Source organism: Hevea brasiliensis, unplaced genomic scaffold (assembly GCF_030052815.1).
Source record: "Hevea brasiliensis isolate MT/VB/25A 57/8 unplaced genomic scaffold, ASM3005281v1 Scaf677, whole genome shotgun sequence".
NCBI classification, from domain to species: domain Eukaryota; kingdom Viridiplantae; phylum Streptophyta; class Magnoliopsida; order Malpighiales; family Euphorbiaceae; genus Hevea; species Hevea brasiliensis.
In genome coordinates this window covers 21-17,872 of record NW_026615225.1, presented here as the reverse complement: position 1 = coordinate 17,872, position 17,852 = coordinate 21, and the positions used below count along the sequence as shown (strand labels likewise).

The window sequence follows — 17,852 nt, the reverse complement described above, 5'->3', positions numbered from 1 at the left end:
CTGAATTTGACTAAGTAAAAACAATAATACTTGGACTCTTGAATAAAGGAAATAAACTGAATAATTTCTGCATTATACTTTAACACTCCCCCATAATGCAGAAATTTACAACCACTAACATATTCCTTAAATACTCAAACTTTGCTAAAGGAAGTGCCTTTGTAAATAAATCTGCAAGCTGTTCATTTGTGTTGCAGTAGACAATCTTAATACTCCCATCAGCCACTAAATCCCTTATGAAGTGGTGTCGAATTTCAATATGTCTAGAACGACTATGATGCACTGCATTTTTTGTCATAGCAATGGTTGACTGGTTGTCACAAAAGATAGTTGTTCCACCTTCTTGCTTTTGTTTCATATCGTTAAGTATTCGCTGTAACCAAATTGCTTGACAAGCTGCTGAAGTGACAGCTATGTATTCAGCTTCTGATGAGGATAGGGCAATTGATGGTTGCTTCTTTGAATTCCAACAGATAGCACTTGAACCAAGATGGAAGACATAGCCAGATGTGCTCTTTCGATCATCAAGGGAACCTGTCCAATCACTATCGGAAAAACCACACAACTCAAGATTGCTAGCATTAGAGTACCAAAGTCCATAAGAGCTAGTCCCCTTCAAATATCTAAGTACCCTTCTAGCAGCTCCATAATGGATTTTACTTGGGTTTTGCATGAATCGCGATAAAAGGCTAGCAGCTTGCATAATATCTAGCCTAGTGTTAGTAAGATACAATAATCTACCAATCAAACTTCGATAAGTATGGCCATCAATTTTGTTTTCCCCATCTTCTAGACTGAATTTCTGATTAGTGTTGACTGGAGTCTTCACTGGATTACAATCTTCCATTTGAAACTTCATAAGTAGATCTTTGATGTATTTCTCTTGAGAAAGAAAAATTCCAGCACCATTTGAGTGACTTTCAGCCCCAGAAAATAGCTCATCAAACCCAAATCAGTCATCTCAAACTCACTAATCATTGATTTTTTAAAATCCTCCATCAAGGCAAAATTATTAGTGGTACAAATCAAATCATCCACATATAAACATACAATAAGTACCTCATCAGCCTTTCCAGTTTTGACATACAAATTTGGCTCACTTGCACTCTTTTGAAAGCCAAGCTTATTGAAGTGTCCATCAATCCTTGAGTACCAGGCCCTTGGCGCTTGCTTAATACCGTACAATGCCTTCTTGAGCTGATAAACCTTCTGTTCTTGCCCTTTAACTTCATAACCTATAGGTTGATCTACATACACCTCTTCATCCAAAAAACCATTCAAGAATGCTGATTTTACATCAAATTGATATACATTCCACTTATGATGTGCAGCAATAGCCAAAACAGTTCTAATGGTGTCAAATCTAGCTACAGGTGCAAAGGTGTCTTCAAAATCAATACCTTTTCGCTGCATGTAACCTCGAGCAACCAGCCGTGCTTTGTATTTCTGTATCAAACCATCAGGTCTGAATTTGATCTTGTACACCCACTTTAAACCAACCGTTTCTTTCCCATTTGGTAAGTCAACAAGCTCCCAAGTGTCATTCTTCTTCAAAGCGTTAATTTCCTCATCCATGGCTGCACACCATTCTTTCATCTGGACTGCATCTTCAAAACAACTTGGTTCTTGAGCTGATGCAAATTGACACCTGTCAACCTCTTCATAGATTTCCTTTAAGGAACGCCATTTTCTTGGTGTAGTTGATGAAGAGCTTGAAGGTGTACAGTTGTGGGAATTTGTTGAAGTTGTTGGAGATGATGAACTTGGCAGAGTGGAAGGTGATAAGTGAGAATCTTTGTCATCTGCTGGAAATAAATCACTATATTCTTGGAAATAATTTGAACTGCCCTGATCATTAGACCAATCCCATGCACTTTTCTCATAAAAAACAACATCACGACTAACAATTAGTTTATTAGTCGAAGGATCAAAACAGCGATACCCTTTAGTTTCAGCACTATAGCCAACAAATATGCATTTGACACTATTATCATCAAGTTTATGCCTTTTTTGATAAGGAATATGAACATATGAAATGCACCCAAAGACTTTAAAATGCGATACCTTTGGCTTCCACCCATGCCAAGCTTCAAAGGGCGTTTGATGGTGTAGTGCTGAAGTTGGACTTCGATTGAGAATGTAGGCTGCCGTGTGTACTGCTTCCGCCCAAAAACACTTAGGCAACTCCTTAGCTTTAATCAGGCTCTTTGCCATCTCCACAAGACTTCTATTTTTTCTCTCGGCTACACCGTTTTGTTGTGGTGTGTAGCTAGTTGTTAATTGCCTTTGAATCCCAAATTCTACACAAAAACTATCAAATTCTTTTGAGAGAAATTCACCACCGTGATCTGTCCTTAAAATCTTCAAGGTATGGCCACTTTGCTTTTCAACACAGCTCTTGAACTTCTTGAAAAAAGGTAGCGCTTCAGATTTTTCTTTTGCAAAATAGATCCAGGTGAACCTACTATAGTCATCAACAAAGACGATAAAATAAATGTTATTGTTAAGAGAAGGAATTCTCATTGGGCCACAGACATCTGCATGCACTAGTTCAATGGGTCTTGTTGCTCTTCTAGTCTTTCCCTTAGGAAAATCCTCTCGATGTTGCTTTCCAAAAATACAGCTTTCACAAATTTCTCCACCACCTTTAATTTGAGGGATCCCTTCCACCAAATTTTTGTTAGATAAATCATACAAACTTCTGAAATTTAAATGCCCATACCTGTAGTGCCATAACCAATTCTGATCATCCAGAGAAGCTTTAAAAGCATGTTGTCCACCATCAAGATGAAGAGGAAATAAGTTATTTTTGGTCATTGGCACTTTGAACAATAAATTTTTCTTGCTTGAATCAGAAAAAACAGCATAAGCCATATCCTCAAAAACAAGTGAGTAGCCTTCTCTAACAAATTGACCCACACTCAGCAGATTTGAGTCAAGATGAGGAACATAGAGGACTCTTTTAATGCATTTGTTGTCAGTTGAGTTTATTTGCACATCACCTTTACCATGTGCTTCATGAACCATGCCATCTCCCATCTTTACTGTGGTCTAAACTGATTTATCCATACTGGCAAAGGCTTCTAAGTTTGCTGTCATGTGACTACTACACCCGCTATCTATGAACCAGACATTTGGATAACACACTATTGCAGAATAACAAGCGAGAAATAGACTCTCATTTTCATCATTCGCTTCTTGTTCGGCAAACTTATCATGTTTTTTATGCTTTTCCTTCAACCTGCAATACCTTTCAATATGGCCAAATTTGTTACAGTAATAGCATTGAAATTTGCGAGGTTCACAAGTTTTCTCTTCCTCGTTGTGATTTTGATTTCGACCTCTAGAATGTCCACCAACTCTGCCACCTCGTTTTCCATGATAGAAATGACCACCACGGCCTCTTCTGTTGCTTACATTATTGCTTCTGCCACAGGACTCATTATTTCTATTAGATAGTTATAGCTTAGAGTAAAAAGCATTTTCCATTACTCCTCGATCGTCGTATTGCTTCAACCTGTCTTCATGGGATTGCAAGGATCCTAATAGCTCATCAATTGTCACACCTTACCCCTCTGTAAGGCATAACATGATCCCGTAGAATACCTAATGAACTACCGAACTTCACCTACCGATAACTCATTAAGTACCCTACAAGGGATTTTAAAACAATTTTCTTATTTTTGATAAGTGGTGAGTATTTTCTAATAGGTATTTAAAACATTTAATTAAATTTAAAACTAGTTAATATTTTTAGTCCATTTTATTTTTTCGCAAATTTTATAAAAATTTTGCCAGAGTTCTGTTTGTATTTTGAGAAAACAGTTCTTCAAATACCTATAAAAAGCACTTCTAATAATTTTTCTCAACCACTACTTCAATTTCATAATCAATCTCAACCAATTTCGCAAGTCTCAAAATTCAACAGTCAACATTTCTCAATTCCCAAAATTCAATAATCATTAAAATAATATCTATCAATCTCATTCAAATTAAAATAAAACATTTTCATTCATTAAAGACAAACAATCTATATATACATCATACTAAAATCTACATTAGGAAAATCCAAACTAAATTTTATTACAACTTTATACAAACTTTGTACAAGCTGCTCATGACCGAATTTACATGTCCATACATTTATGGGCAATACATACATCAAAAGAAATATTTACAGTCAGGGTATAAATTATGCCTGATAACTTCAAGCTGATAGATCCTCACACCTCAGCAGCTCAGTCTGCTGCTCCTCTAGTCTCTAAATCTGCGACAGCAATAAAAGCTATCGCTGAGTACTAGGACTCAATGGTGCACAACATACTAAAAGAATCTTTATGCAGAATTTAAATCACATTTATTCAAAAATTGAACTGAGCATGCGAGTTAAACACAAAACATGAATTATGAGATTTTATTCCAAACAATTTCATTTCGAAGTATCAAACACATTTCATAAAACCCACAGTTAGATCATGCCATTCGAAACAAATATAATCTCAATAGCCAGAGGCTAAGGAGAAGTCACATCACAAGGCTAGCTAGCTCAAATATATGGATATCCATTCAAATCCTCTTCTATTGGCACACCTTAACACTTCTCCAGAGAAGGAATCAAAATTCGAAACTGATTACCCCACTAGTCATGCTAGTGAGGTGTTCAAATATATGGTCATGACACTGTGGTTTTAAAACTTATCTTAACAATTTGCTAAACATTGCCATTTCAAACATACAAAATAACTTTCAAAAATTTAGATCAAAGCATCATAAATAATGTCACAATTCACTTTTTCAAATCATTCAAAACAATATGCAGCAAATAATTTATAGAAATTATACGTTGTGCACAAACCTCAAGCGAGTCGCCTCTTGGCCTTGACTCGGTTCCTCGGGTTCCTTCCCGGTGTTCTTTTCAACAGAAACACACAATTTCACAGTGTTTCAGTACCATAACTTAACATAAATCTAAAAATAAATTTAACTTCACTTTTACCTAGCTCTAATGTGCTAAACTTGGCGTTTTTTAAATTTTGTGTTTCGGGGTTACTATTCACTACACTATTCAAGTCAAATTGTTGACTTTCTAAGACTTAATAGGTATGGGAACACCAACTTCACCCACATACCACATTTTGGTCACTAAATTTGTTGGTTTTGGTTGTTTACTCAAATTCTAAGTCTTTTAGGCAAATTTGATAAATTTTCAGTTTTGGTGTCTAAGGTTGCACTGTTCCATTGGTCACTTTACTGTTGGAATTTGGCAAAACTTTCTTCATGGAAATGTTCCCTATTGTCTTAAGTTTATTCTCATTTTTGAATCACTCCAATTGGAGTTTCGTAGCTCAAGTTATAGCCATTTGAACCATGGCTGCCGGATTGGACTCAACCCAGATTTTCTAGGCAAATTTTAGTTCTGGCAGTTTTAGGTCACTAATTTGGGATGGCCAAATGACTTGGTTAATGGCATAATTTGGGTTTGTGCTCTTCATGAAAGTTTTAGGTCTATATCTCAACTATCCATTGGTAAAATTTCAGGTTATTTAGACCTACTTAGCTCAAGTTATAGCCAAATGAACAAACACTGTTCATTTGGTCAGTTTGTACAGGGCAGACTGTGATTTTCCAAGTTTGGTGAATTTGTTCACTAGGTTTTGGTCACTTTTTGGGCATGCTTCCTAAATGAAAATTGTGTCATTTAGTGTCTATTTTCATTCCCAATTGGTCTCATACCAATTGGACTTGTAAAATTTTATTTTTGGTCCCTCAAAGGTAACTTGGTCATGTTGCCAGCAGCATGACCACACTCAATCTGAATTGGGTTTTGATTCAAACACTCCTAACACACCTCATTAGGTCACAATTGACCATTTCTCTCCTTAAACTAGGTCAAGGACATAATTTACAAATTTCTTACGTTTTTGTCTCTAAACCCTAATGTCCAAAACCCTAATTCACACTAATTGTTGCATTTAACCAATTCAATGCTTTTAACTATAATCATTCAACTAATGAAGGTCCATAAACTCATTCAAATCCATCAAACCATACAAATATACTCCCATACACCTGCTGGACGAAATTTAGTTTGGTCCTCCACACATGTTTTTATTTCATTTCATTAGTTTCTAAGTTCATTTAAGTAACTAAACATGCATTTAAAGTAGGAAATTGAAAGTTAGCATACTAACCTTTTTTAGAACTTCAAATCTCTATCTTTTGTTCTTCTTTCTTCTTTCAATCTTCTTCTTAGGTTGAGATAACAAGCTCTAATGAGGTTTTTATGGGAGCTATTAAGGTTTAGTGAAGATATTTAAGCTTGAGTGCAAGCATTAATGGAGGTCTAACCATGGAGATGTGAGGGAGAGAGTGAGGGCGGCAAGGGATAAGGAAGAAGATGAAATAATTTTTTTTTCTTTTCTTTTCTTTTAAGTATTTTGTCTTATGGAAGATAAAAAAAAAATCACTTTAGTTAATTTATTAATTATAGGATTTATGGCATCATGCATGATGTCATGCATGATGTCACCTCTTTTCACTTTTTCATTCTTTCTTTTTTTTTTTTTTTTCTACTAATTCTTTAATTTAATTCTCGATTCCGAAATTTTCTTTTCTCTGATTTTATTTGACAGTTAGGTCAGGAGTCAGCTCTCGGGGTCAATTGACCAAATTGCCCCTCGCCGGTTCAACCCGGTTTGCAAATAATTCAATATTTCTTCCGGCTCCCTGACCTAATTATTTGACTGGCTTAACAGTTCTTTTTCGTGATTTTCTCTTTTCCATTGTGTTCGTAAGGGTCCTAAGGACCGCGGCGTCACATTTTATGGTTTGAAATTTGAGTTTAAATCGACTTCGCAGTCGTTCCCGAGAAGGTCACCCATCGCTGTGACTCTCGGCTCGTTTAACTTCTTATGTTCTGTTTTTCTTATTTATACTTAACTAATTGACAATTTCTAATTATTTGTGTTTATGGCTTCTCTAGTTGTCTTAAGTGTGGTCCTAATCCCCTTAATTGTCCGGACCGACACCGGTCACTGGAACAGTGAAATATACCAGGCTATACAAATAGGGGTGTTACAATTCTCCCCCCCTTAAAATAAATTTCGTCTCGAAATTTTACCTAGTATCAATCTACGAGCATTTGTGGGTGCTGTCTCCTCATGTCCTCCTCTCGTTCCCAAGTAGCCTCCTGGCCCGAATGATGGTTCCACAGCACTTTCACCAACGGTATCTGCTTATTCCGTAGCTACTTCACCTCATAAACCAGAATCTCTATGGGTTCTTCCTCATATGTGAGGTCTGGATTCAATTCAATTTCCTCTACTGGTAGTACATGAGATGGGTTTGATCGATACCTCCTTAACATAGATACATGGAAGACATTATGTATCTTCTTGTTACACTCATTTTATATAGGCATTTTAGGGTAGTTTTGCATCCATTTTGCCCTTATATTCTAGTATATTTTATGTTTTTAGCTTTATTTTAGCTTATTTGTTAAATTTAAATACTTTATATGTGATTTTTGTAATTTTGTTGTTTTGATAGGATTTTGTGGCAAATTGAGGATCAATGAGTGCATTAGGAAGTGATTTGAAGAAATTTGGGATTCTTTGAGCATGGAGGAAAGTTGAAGATATCAAGCTTTGAAAGAGCAAGTTAGCCGAAATTTGCTTGAGGCTTTGCTTAAGGTCATGCTTAGGGTAAAGTGGCAATGCTTAAGGTGCAACACAAGTCAAGCATGAGCAGAAAAGTCCATTTTACTATAAGTCTGCCGAGATTTGCTGAAGGTCTGCTTAACCTTAAGCAGACAGTGCGACCAGAGGCTAAATTTGCTAAGAAGCTGCTTAGGCTTAAGCCGAACCCTAAGCAGAATGCCCAGAACGTGAATAGTGCTGCTGACTTGGATAATTTTACACCTCATTTCCTACCCACTCCTTGTCTTTTATTTACTTTTAGGGTAACTTTTAGGGACCATATAAATTCATCATTTCCTTATTTTTGCTACAAGAGAAAAAGGAGGAAAAACAAAAAGGAAAAAAAATTTAATAGAAAGAGAGAGAGAAGACGCCATTCTCTCTTGGAAGAAGGAGCTGCTGCACGAGTTTGGAGCTCCAGAAACCAGAGACCTTGGTTCTTCCACCTGGGTTTTCCCATTTCAGTCCTTTTATCATGTTTTTCTTTATTCTTCCATCTATATTTCTTGTAAATACCATTATGAGTGAGTAATTTCTTTAGATTTCAGAGTTGGGAAATATGTTTTAGATTAATTTATGGATTTGGATTGGGTATTTTCTTATCTTACATAAATATGAGTTTTGATTCCTTCCTTGTGTGCTTGATTTACTTGCCTAATGTTGGTACCCATTGGGTATTGTGTTAATCTTTGATTGAAGGACCGAAAGGTGAAAGTCATTGATGGGTAATCATGGATTGGAACTTAAAATCACCTAGATTTAGAAATAAACTAGGATTTTAAGAGGAATTAATTATTGGTTACAAAACTTAATGGGTTTTAAAGTAATCAAATACATACGAAAGTAGGTTTGGTTATTTTAGAATACGCTTTGATTTGCTTGAAAAAGATATCAAAGGGATTTAGAATCAATTTCCTTCAAACTCTATTTTTTTCCCTAAAAATTGGAATGCCCAAAACAAAACAAATCCCAATTAATTTATGCATAAACCCCCAACTCTGGAATCACTTTTACCATAATTAGACTTTTGCTTAAATTACCCATTGTTAATTTTAGTTTAATTGCGAACTAGAATTATACTTTATTTGTTTGCTCTTTACCCATTTTAATTAGATTAATCAATTTACCTTGCTCATCTACATTTACCATTTATTCATTAATCATTAGCCCAAATAATCGCTTCATTCAAGGTTTAGTAATCAAACAGCAAATCCTCGTGGGAACGATACTTGATTCATCACTTAATTACTTGAGACAACCCGTATACTTGCGGATAAGTCACATCACTTCTCCAACTCTGGAGGTAGTGCCAAACGATATGTCAAAGGACCCACTCTTTCCAGAACCTCATATGGCCCAATGAAACGAGGACTCAGTTTCCCCTTTCTGCCGAATCTCATAATTCTCTTCCAAGGAGAAACTTTGAGAAAAACTTTGTCACCCACTGCATACTCAATATCCTTTCTTTTCAAATCAATGTAGGACTTCTGACGGTCTGATGCAGTTTTAAGTTGATCTCTGATCACCCTGATTTTTTCTTCAGTTTGTTGAACAATTTCGGGTCCAATCATCTTTCTTTCACCCACGTCATCCCAACATAACGGGGTTCTACATTTTCTGCCATACAAAGCTTCATATGGAAGCATCCCAATGCTTGATTGGTAGCTGTTGTTGTAAGCAAACTCAATCAAAGGCAAGTGTGTATCCCAACTGCCCTCAAATTCAATCACACAAGCCCATAGCATGTCCTCCAAGATCTGAATTACCCTCTCAGACTGGCCATCTGTCTGTGGGTGGAATGCAGTACTGAAGTTCAATCTAGTTCCTAGGGCTCTCTGAAGACTACCCCAAAATCTAGAAGTGAACCTAGGATCTCTGTCTGATACGATGGATACTGGCACTCCATGTAGTCTCACAATCTCATCAATGTACAACCTGGCCAATCTTTCTAAACTGTAGTCCATCCGAACTGGTAGAAAATGAGCAGACTTGGTCAGTCTGTCAACAATGACCCATACTGCATCATGACTCTTCTGTGTCCTCGGAAGTCCCATCACAAAACCCACGTTATTCTTTCCCATTTCCATTCTGGTACTGGTAGTGGATGTAACAACCCAGCGGGTACTTGATGCTCTGCCTTCACTTGCTAACAAGTTAGGCATTTGGATACAAACTCTGCCACATTCCTTTTTATACCCATCCACCAGTAATGCTCCTTTAGCCCTCTATACATTTTTGTGCCACCAGGGTGCATGGCAAAAAGAGACTCATGTGCTTCCTTCAAAATGATCTGCCTCAAATCAACATCATCAGGAACACATATTACGCCTTCGTATAGCGATGAAACCATAATTTACGATTGAGAATTCTAGTTTTTGCCTGTAGGACTTCTTTCAGCGACCCGATACCTTTCATCATTACGAGCGACCATTACGACTGATCAATCAACACTGTTGTACATACCATGCAAGCTGCATGCGCCCTTCATCATTAATCTCTAAGCTGGCATATAATGATCTCAACTCATGTACCATAGACAAAGGAGTAACCCGTAGACTTGCCATAGTCTTGCTACTTAAGGCATCAGCCACAACATTAGCTTTCCCTGGCTGATAGGCTATCAGACAATCATAGTCTTTTATCAATTCTAACCATCTCCTCTGTCTCAAATTCAACTCCTTCTAAGTGCCCAAATACTTCAAACTCTTATGATCTGTGTAGATGTAACACTTTTCCCCATACAAATAGTGTCTCCAGATCTTAAGAGCAAACACAATAGCTGCAAGCTCCAAATCATGTATCGGATAATTCCTCTCATGCGGTTTCAGCTGGCGTGATGCATAGGCAATGACATTTCGATCTTGCATCAATACACAACCTAACCCATTGTGAGAAGCATCACTATATACTGTGTATTCTTTACCCGGAGTAGGTAAAGTCAGGACTGAAGCTTCAGTCAAACATTTCTTCAATTCATCAAAACTCTGTTGGCATTTATCCGTCCACTGAAATTTCACATCTTTTCTAAGCAGCTTGGTCAATGGAGATGCCAACATGGAGAATCCCTTCACAAATCGACGGTAGTATCCAGCTAAACCCAAAAAACTGCGAATCTCCGTGACATTTCTGGGTGGCCTCCAATTAAGGATAGCTTTAATCTTACTTGGATCTACCTTGATGCCCTCTTCTGATACTACATGCCCCAAGAAAGATATTTCCTTCAGCCAAAATTCACATTTCGATAATTTGGCATATAGTTGTTTCTCCCTTAAAGTCTGCAGTACAATCCGCAAATGTCTATCATACTCTTCTGCACTCCTCGAATAGACCAATATATCATCTATGAATACCACAACAAACTGGTTGAGGTATGGTCTGAAGATAGTGTTCATCAGATCCATAAAAGCAGCCGGAGCATTAGTTAACCCGAATGGCATGACCAAGAACTCATAATGGCCATAGCGGGTTCTGAAGGCAGTTTTAGAAATACTCTGCTCTTGTACTTTCAGCTGATAATAACCTGATCTCAGGTCAATTTTGGAGAATAAAGCTGCACCCCTCAACTGATCAAACAAGTCATCAATGTGGGGCAATGGATATCTATTCTTTATTGTCACCTTATTCAACTGTCGATAATCAATACATAAGCAGAGAGTGCCATCCTTCTTCTTTACAAACAACACTGGCGCTCCTCAAGGTGACATACTGGGGCGGATAAAGCCCTTGTCAAGCAGTTCTTGCAACTACACTTTCAACTCTTTCAATTCTGCAGGTGCCATTCTATATGGCATTATGGAGATTGGGTCCACACCAGGCATAACATCAATCTCAAACTGCACCTCTCTTTTTGGAGGTAATCCTGGCAATTCATCAGGAAACACATCCGGAAAGTCACATCTGATAGGGATGTCCCTTAGTCTTTGGACTCCCCACTTGGGTGTCTATCACATGTGCGAGTATGCTTCACACCCCTTTACGATCATCCTTACGGCTAGTCGGCCGAAATGATGTTTGATGGCGATAAATGCCTCTCCCCATGTATTACCACATCACCGTACAAAGGGAGACCAAAAGTAGCGCCTTCATTCTCTGATCAATCATGGCATGATGCCTGGCTAACCAATCCATGCCCAAGATGATATCATACTCTCTGAAGGGCATTTCAATCAAATCTGATAGGAAAACATGTCCTTGGATCACTAAAGGACAGTCCCTATAAATTCTATTGACCTGGACCTCTTGTCCTAATGGACTAGTTACTAGCACTTCAAAGCCCATTTGCACACATGGAACAGCAAGTGAACTGACTATGCTAGCACTAACATATGAATGGGTTGAACCCGGATCAAACAACACAAATACATCTTGATCAGAGATAGAGAATGTACCAGCTACCACATCAGAAGTCTCGGCCTCTTCTCATTTGTCTCATTGTGTAGACTACGGTGAAGCACTTCCTTGTCTTGGTGACCAACCGTACCTTGTTGCTGAGCGGTGCCTCTACCTCTGCCTCTTCCTCCTGCCAACAGTGTGAACCTGCGGGAGCGGGACTGCGAATAGATCCTCGGCGAGTAGGAGCTGAACCATATTTAGGAGCACTAGTGCAGTCTTTTGCTAAATGGCCCTTGCCTCCATAGTTAAAATAGGCTCCAGTGGCCCAATAGCATTCCCCCATATGCATATTGCCACAAGTCTCACAGGGGCAGGCAGAATATGAACCCCTGCTCGATTGCTGACCAGACCTAGGGGGTCTCTGTCCAGAAAATCGGCCCCTACCAAATCTTCCACCTCGACCCTTGCTGGGTCCACTAAATTTCTTCTTCTTTCCAGAGGTAGCACTAGAACTCTGTTCAACTGATTTTTTCCCTTTGTCTTTCTCTGATTTTTCAACTTTTTCTGATTTTTCTTTTATTGGGGTTGTTTCTGATTCAATTCTCTCCAGCTCAAGTGCTTGAGACATAAGTTTTGAAAAATTGCTGTGTCTGAATCCCACTACTTGCATTCTCAAACTGGGCTTCAAACCAATCTCAAATCTCTTGCATCTTGCCTTGCTGGTAGAAAGGAGACTCCCAGCATAATGACTTAAGTGGGAGAACTCCCTCTCATACTCTGCTACTGATCGGTTCCCTTGTTTCAAACTCAAAAATTCTTGCAGTTTCTGATCAATATATGCATCTGGGATGTATTTCTGTCTGAATTCTCTGATAAAGTCATCCCAGGTCAATACTGGTGGTTCAGCTAAGCTCTGGGGGATGGTCTTCCACCAATCATATGCATCCCCTTGTAGTAGAGACACAGAATACTCAAACTTTAGTTAATCTTGGTAGTGTAACTTCTTAAATACTCTGTCCATTCTTTCAAGCCATTGCTCTACCTCTAAAGGGTCTACTGTACCCTTAAATTCTGTAGCCCCGTACTTCAGTAATTTATCATACTGTCTAGTTAGAGGCAGTGGTTGTGCCCAGTGTGCAGGGTGGAGCTTGGCGAGCATACTGACCATTTGTTGAAACATCGCAGCCATCTGCTGTGCGAACTGTGCAGGAAACTGCGGCATTGGTGGGGCTGGTGCTGCTGATCCACTGACATTTTGCAAAGCTGGGGCTTCCCCTTGTGCCTCAGCTTCAACAGATTGCTCAACTGAGCGATCCCCTTCTTCCATTTCAGTCCGAAGTTAGGGTATCTCCTGAACAAGTAACACATGGAGATTCCCTCCATTAGTTCATATTTATGATGTAATGCACTGTATGTAACAAATATGGACATTGAGCAGTTGTACTTAACAAGGAAAAGACACAAATTCTCAAGTTAAAACATACTTCAAAAATTTGCTCTGATACCACTAAAACATGTCACACCTTACCCCTCTGTAAGGCATCACATGATCCCGTAGAATACCTAATGAACTATCGAACTTCACCTACCGATAACTCATTAAGTACCCTACAAGGGATTTTAAAACAATTTTCTTATTTTTGATAAGTGGTGAGCATTTTCTAATAGGTATTTAAAACATTTAATTAAATTTAAAACTAGTTAATATTTTTGGTCCATTTTATTTTTCCGTAAATTTTATAAAAATTTTGCCTGAGTTTCGTTTGTATTTTGAGAAAACAGTTCTTCAAATACCTGTAAAAAGCACTTCCAATAATTTTTTTCAATCACTACTTCAATTTCATAATCAATCTCAACCAATTTCTCAAGTCTCAAAATTCAACAGTCAACATTTCTCAATTCCCAAAATTCAATAATCATTAAAATAATATCTATCAATCTCATTCAGATTAAAATAAAATATTTCCATTCATTAAAGACAAACAATCTATATATACATCATACTAAAATCTACATTGGAAAAATCCAAACTAAATTTTATTACAACTTTATACAAACTTTGTACAAGCTGTTCAAGACCGAATTTACATGTCCTTACATTATGTGCAATACATACATCAAAAGAAATATTTACAGTCAAAGTATAAATTATACCCGATAACTTCAAGCTGATAGATCCTCACACCTCAGCAGCTCAGTCTGCTGCTCCTCTAGTCTCTAAATCTGCGACAGCAATAAAAGCTATCGCTGAGTACTAGGACTCAGTGGTGCACAACATACTAAAAGAATCTTTATGCAGAATTTAAATCACATTTATTCAAAAATTGAACTGAGCATGCAAGTTAAACACAAAACATGATTTATGAGATTTTATTCCAAACAATTTCATTTCGAAGTATCAAACACATTTCATAAAACCCACAGTTAAATCATGCCATTCGAAACAAATATAATCTCAATAGCCAGAGGCTAAGGAGAAGTCACATCACAAGGCTAGCTAGCTCAAATATATGGATATCTATTCAAATCCTCTTCTACTGGCACACCTCAACACTTCTCCAGAGAAGGAATCAAAATTCGAAACTGATTACCACCACTAGTCATGCTAGTGAGGTGTTCAAATATATGGTCATGACACTGTGGTTTCAAAACTTATCTTAACAATTTGCTAAACATTGCCATTTCAAACATACACAATAACTTTCAACAATTTAGATCAAAGCATCATAAATAATGTCAAAATTCACTTTTTCAAATCATTCAAAATAATATGCAGCAAATAATTTATAGAAATTATACGTTGTGCACAAACTTCAAGCGAGTCGCCTCTTGGCCTTGACTCGGTTCCTCTGGTTCCTTCCCGGTGTTCTTTTCAACTGAAACACACAATTTCACAGTGTTTCAGTACCATAACTTAACATAAATCCAAAAATAAATTTAACTTCACTTTTACCTAGCTCTAATGTGCTAAACTTGGTGTTCTTTAAATTTTGTGTTTCGGGGTTACTAAATTTATTGGTTTTGGTTGTTTACTCAAATTCTAAGTCTTTTAGGCAAATTTGATAAATTTTCAGTTTTGGTATCTAAGGTTTCACTGTTCCATTGGTCACTTTACTGTTGGAATTTGGCAAAACTTTCTTCATGAAAATGTTTCTTATTGTCTTAATTTTATTCTCCTTTTTGAATCACTCCAATTGGAGTTTTGTGGCTCAAGTTATAGCCATTTGAACTATGGCTGCCGGATTGGACTCAACCCAGATTTTCTGAGCAAATTTTGGTTCTGGCAGTTTTAGGTCACAAAATTGGGGTGGATAAATGACTTGGTTAATGGCATAATTTGGGTTTGTATTCCTTATGAAAGTTTTAGGTCTATATCTCAACTATCCACTGGTAAAATTTCAGGTCATTTAGACCTGCCTAGCTCAAGTTATGTCCAAATGAACAAACACTGTTTATTTGGTCAGTTTGTACAAGGCAAACTGTGATTTTCCAAGTTTGGTCAATTTGTTCACTAGGTTTTGGTCACTTTTTGGGCATGCTTCCTAAATAAAAATTTTGTCATTTAGTGTCTATTTTCATTCTCAATTGGTCTCATACCAATTGGACTTGTAAAATTTCATTTTTGGTCCCTCAAAGGTAACTTGGTCATGCTGCCAGCAGCATGACCACACTCAATCCGAATTGGCTTTTGATTCAAACACTCCTAACACACCTCATTAGGTCACAATTGACCATTTCTCTCCTTAAACTAGGTGAAGGACATCATTTACAAATTTCTTATATTTTTGTCTCTAAACCCTAATGTCCAAAACCCTAATTCACACTAATTGTTGCATTTAACCAATTCAATGCTTTTAACAATAACCATTCAACTAATGGAGGTCCATAAACTCATTCAAATCCATCAAACCATACAAATATACTCCCATACACCTGCTGGCCGAAATTCAGTTTGGTCCTCCACACATGTTTTTATTTCATTTCATTAGTTTCTAAGTTCATTTAAGTAACTAAACATGCATTTAAAGTAGGAAATTGAAAGTTAGCATACTAACCTTTCTTAGAACTTCAAATCTCTATCTTTTGTTCTTCTTTCTTCTTTCAATCTTCTTCTTAGGTTGAGATAACAAGCTCTAATGAGGTTTTTATGGGAGCTATTAAGGTTTAGTGAAGATATTTAAGCTTGAGTGCAAGCATTAATGGAGGTCTAACCATGGAGATGTGAGGGAGAGAGTGAGGGCGGCAAGGGATAAGGAAGAAGACCAAATAAATTTTTTTTTCTTTTCTTTTCTTTTAAGTATTTTGTCTTATGGAAGACAAAAAAAAATCACTTTAGTTAATTTATTAATTATAGGATTTATGGCATCATGCATGATGTCATGCATGATGTCACATCTTTTCACTTTTTCATTTTCTTTCTTTTTTTTTAATTTTCTACTAGTTCTTTAATTTAATTCTCGATTTCGAAATTTTATTTTCTTTGATTTTATTTGACAGTTAGGTCAGGAGTCAGCTCTCGGGGTCAATTGACCAAATTGCCCCTCGCTGGTTCAACCCGGTTTGCAAATAATTCAATATTTCTTCTGGCTCCCTGACCTAATTATTCGACTGGCTTAACAGTTCTTTTTCGTGAGTTTCTCTTTTCCATTGTGTTTGTAAGGGTCCTAAGGACTGCGGCGTCACATTTTATGGTTCGAAATTTGAGTTTAAATTGACTTCGCAGTCATTCCCGAGAAGGTCACCCATCGCTGTTACTCTCGGCTCGTTTAACTTCTTATGTTCTGTTTTTCTTATTTATACTTAACTAATTGACAATTACTAATTATTTGTGTTTATAGCTTCTCTAGTTGTCTTAAGTGTGGTCCTAATCCCCTTAATTGTCCGGACCGACACCGGTCATCGGAACAGTGAAATATACCAGGCTATACAAATAGGGGTAATACATCAACAGTCAGCTCACTCAAATCATTTGCTTCTTCAATGGCTGCCACTATATGCTCATACTTCTTTGGCAAACTCCTTAAAATTTTTTCAACCACCTTTTGATCAGACACATCCTCACCATACTTTCGCATTTGATTAACAATCTCTAACAGCTTTACGGAATAAGCTTCAAGAGACTCCCCATCTTTCATAAAAGAACTCTCGAAATTTCATCGAAGAGTTTGCAACTTGACAGTAAGTACCTTTGTAGTACCTTGATAACGTTTTTGAAGCACATCCCATGCCTCCTTTGCCTTGGTGGCTAATTTAATGAGAGGAAAAACATCTTCATCTACAGCTTGTTGACTGAAGAAAAGAGCTTTTGCATCCTTCTTTTGAACCTCAAGTGAAGTTTCATTATACCCCGTAGATACCAACTCCCATAAATCTTGAGAGATAAAGAGAGTCCTCATTTTTGTGCTCCAAGCATCATATCCACTGCCCTTGAAGATAGGAATAGAAGGAATTGATGGATTGATACCAACGTTGCTGTTGGCCATGTGAACTCAATGTTGCTATTACTGATGCTCTGATACCAGATGATAAAACAAAGGGAATATGTTTCGCACAAGCTTCTCTCTGTGATAACAAAAATAGAGAGGTAAAAAATAGAGTGAACTTTTAATAAACAGATTATAGGCACCAGAAAATATTGAGTTGAATACTATCGCATTTATTAATCTCTAGATCATACTTAAATACATAAAAAATATAACTGAATGCCAACATTTTAGGCACTACCTCTACTACTGAAACAACTCACACATTATTGATGGGGTGTATCCGCAAGTATACGGGTCGTCTCAAGTAATAAAGTGATGAATCAAGTATCGTTCCCAC

At 37.2% G+C, this 17,852-nt stretch overlaps 1 protein-coding gene across 1 annotated transcript; it reads right to left on the bottom strand.

Annotated features, from left to right (window-relative positions):
• Positions 1-3,051: 3,051 nt before the first annotated feature.
• Positions 3,052-17,512, bottom strand: LOC131177632 (uncharacterized). Its single transcript, XM_058142691.1, has 3 exons — positions 17,216-17,512; positions 17,034-17,125; positions 3,052-3,448 (listed from the first exon to the last, which is right to left on the bottom strand). The coding sequence occupies exons 1-3, from the start codon at positions 17,510-17,512 to the stop codon at positions 3,052-3,054; spliced, it is 786 nt and encodes a 261-aa protein (XP_057998674.1).
• Between the last annotated feature and the right edge of the window lie 340 nt (positions 17,513-17,852).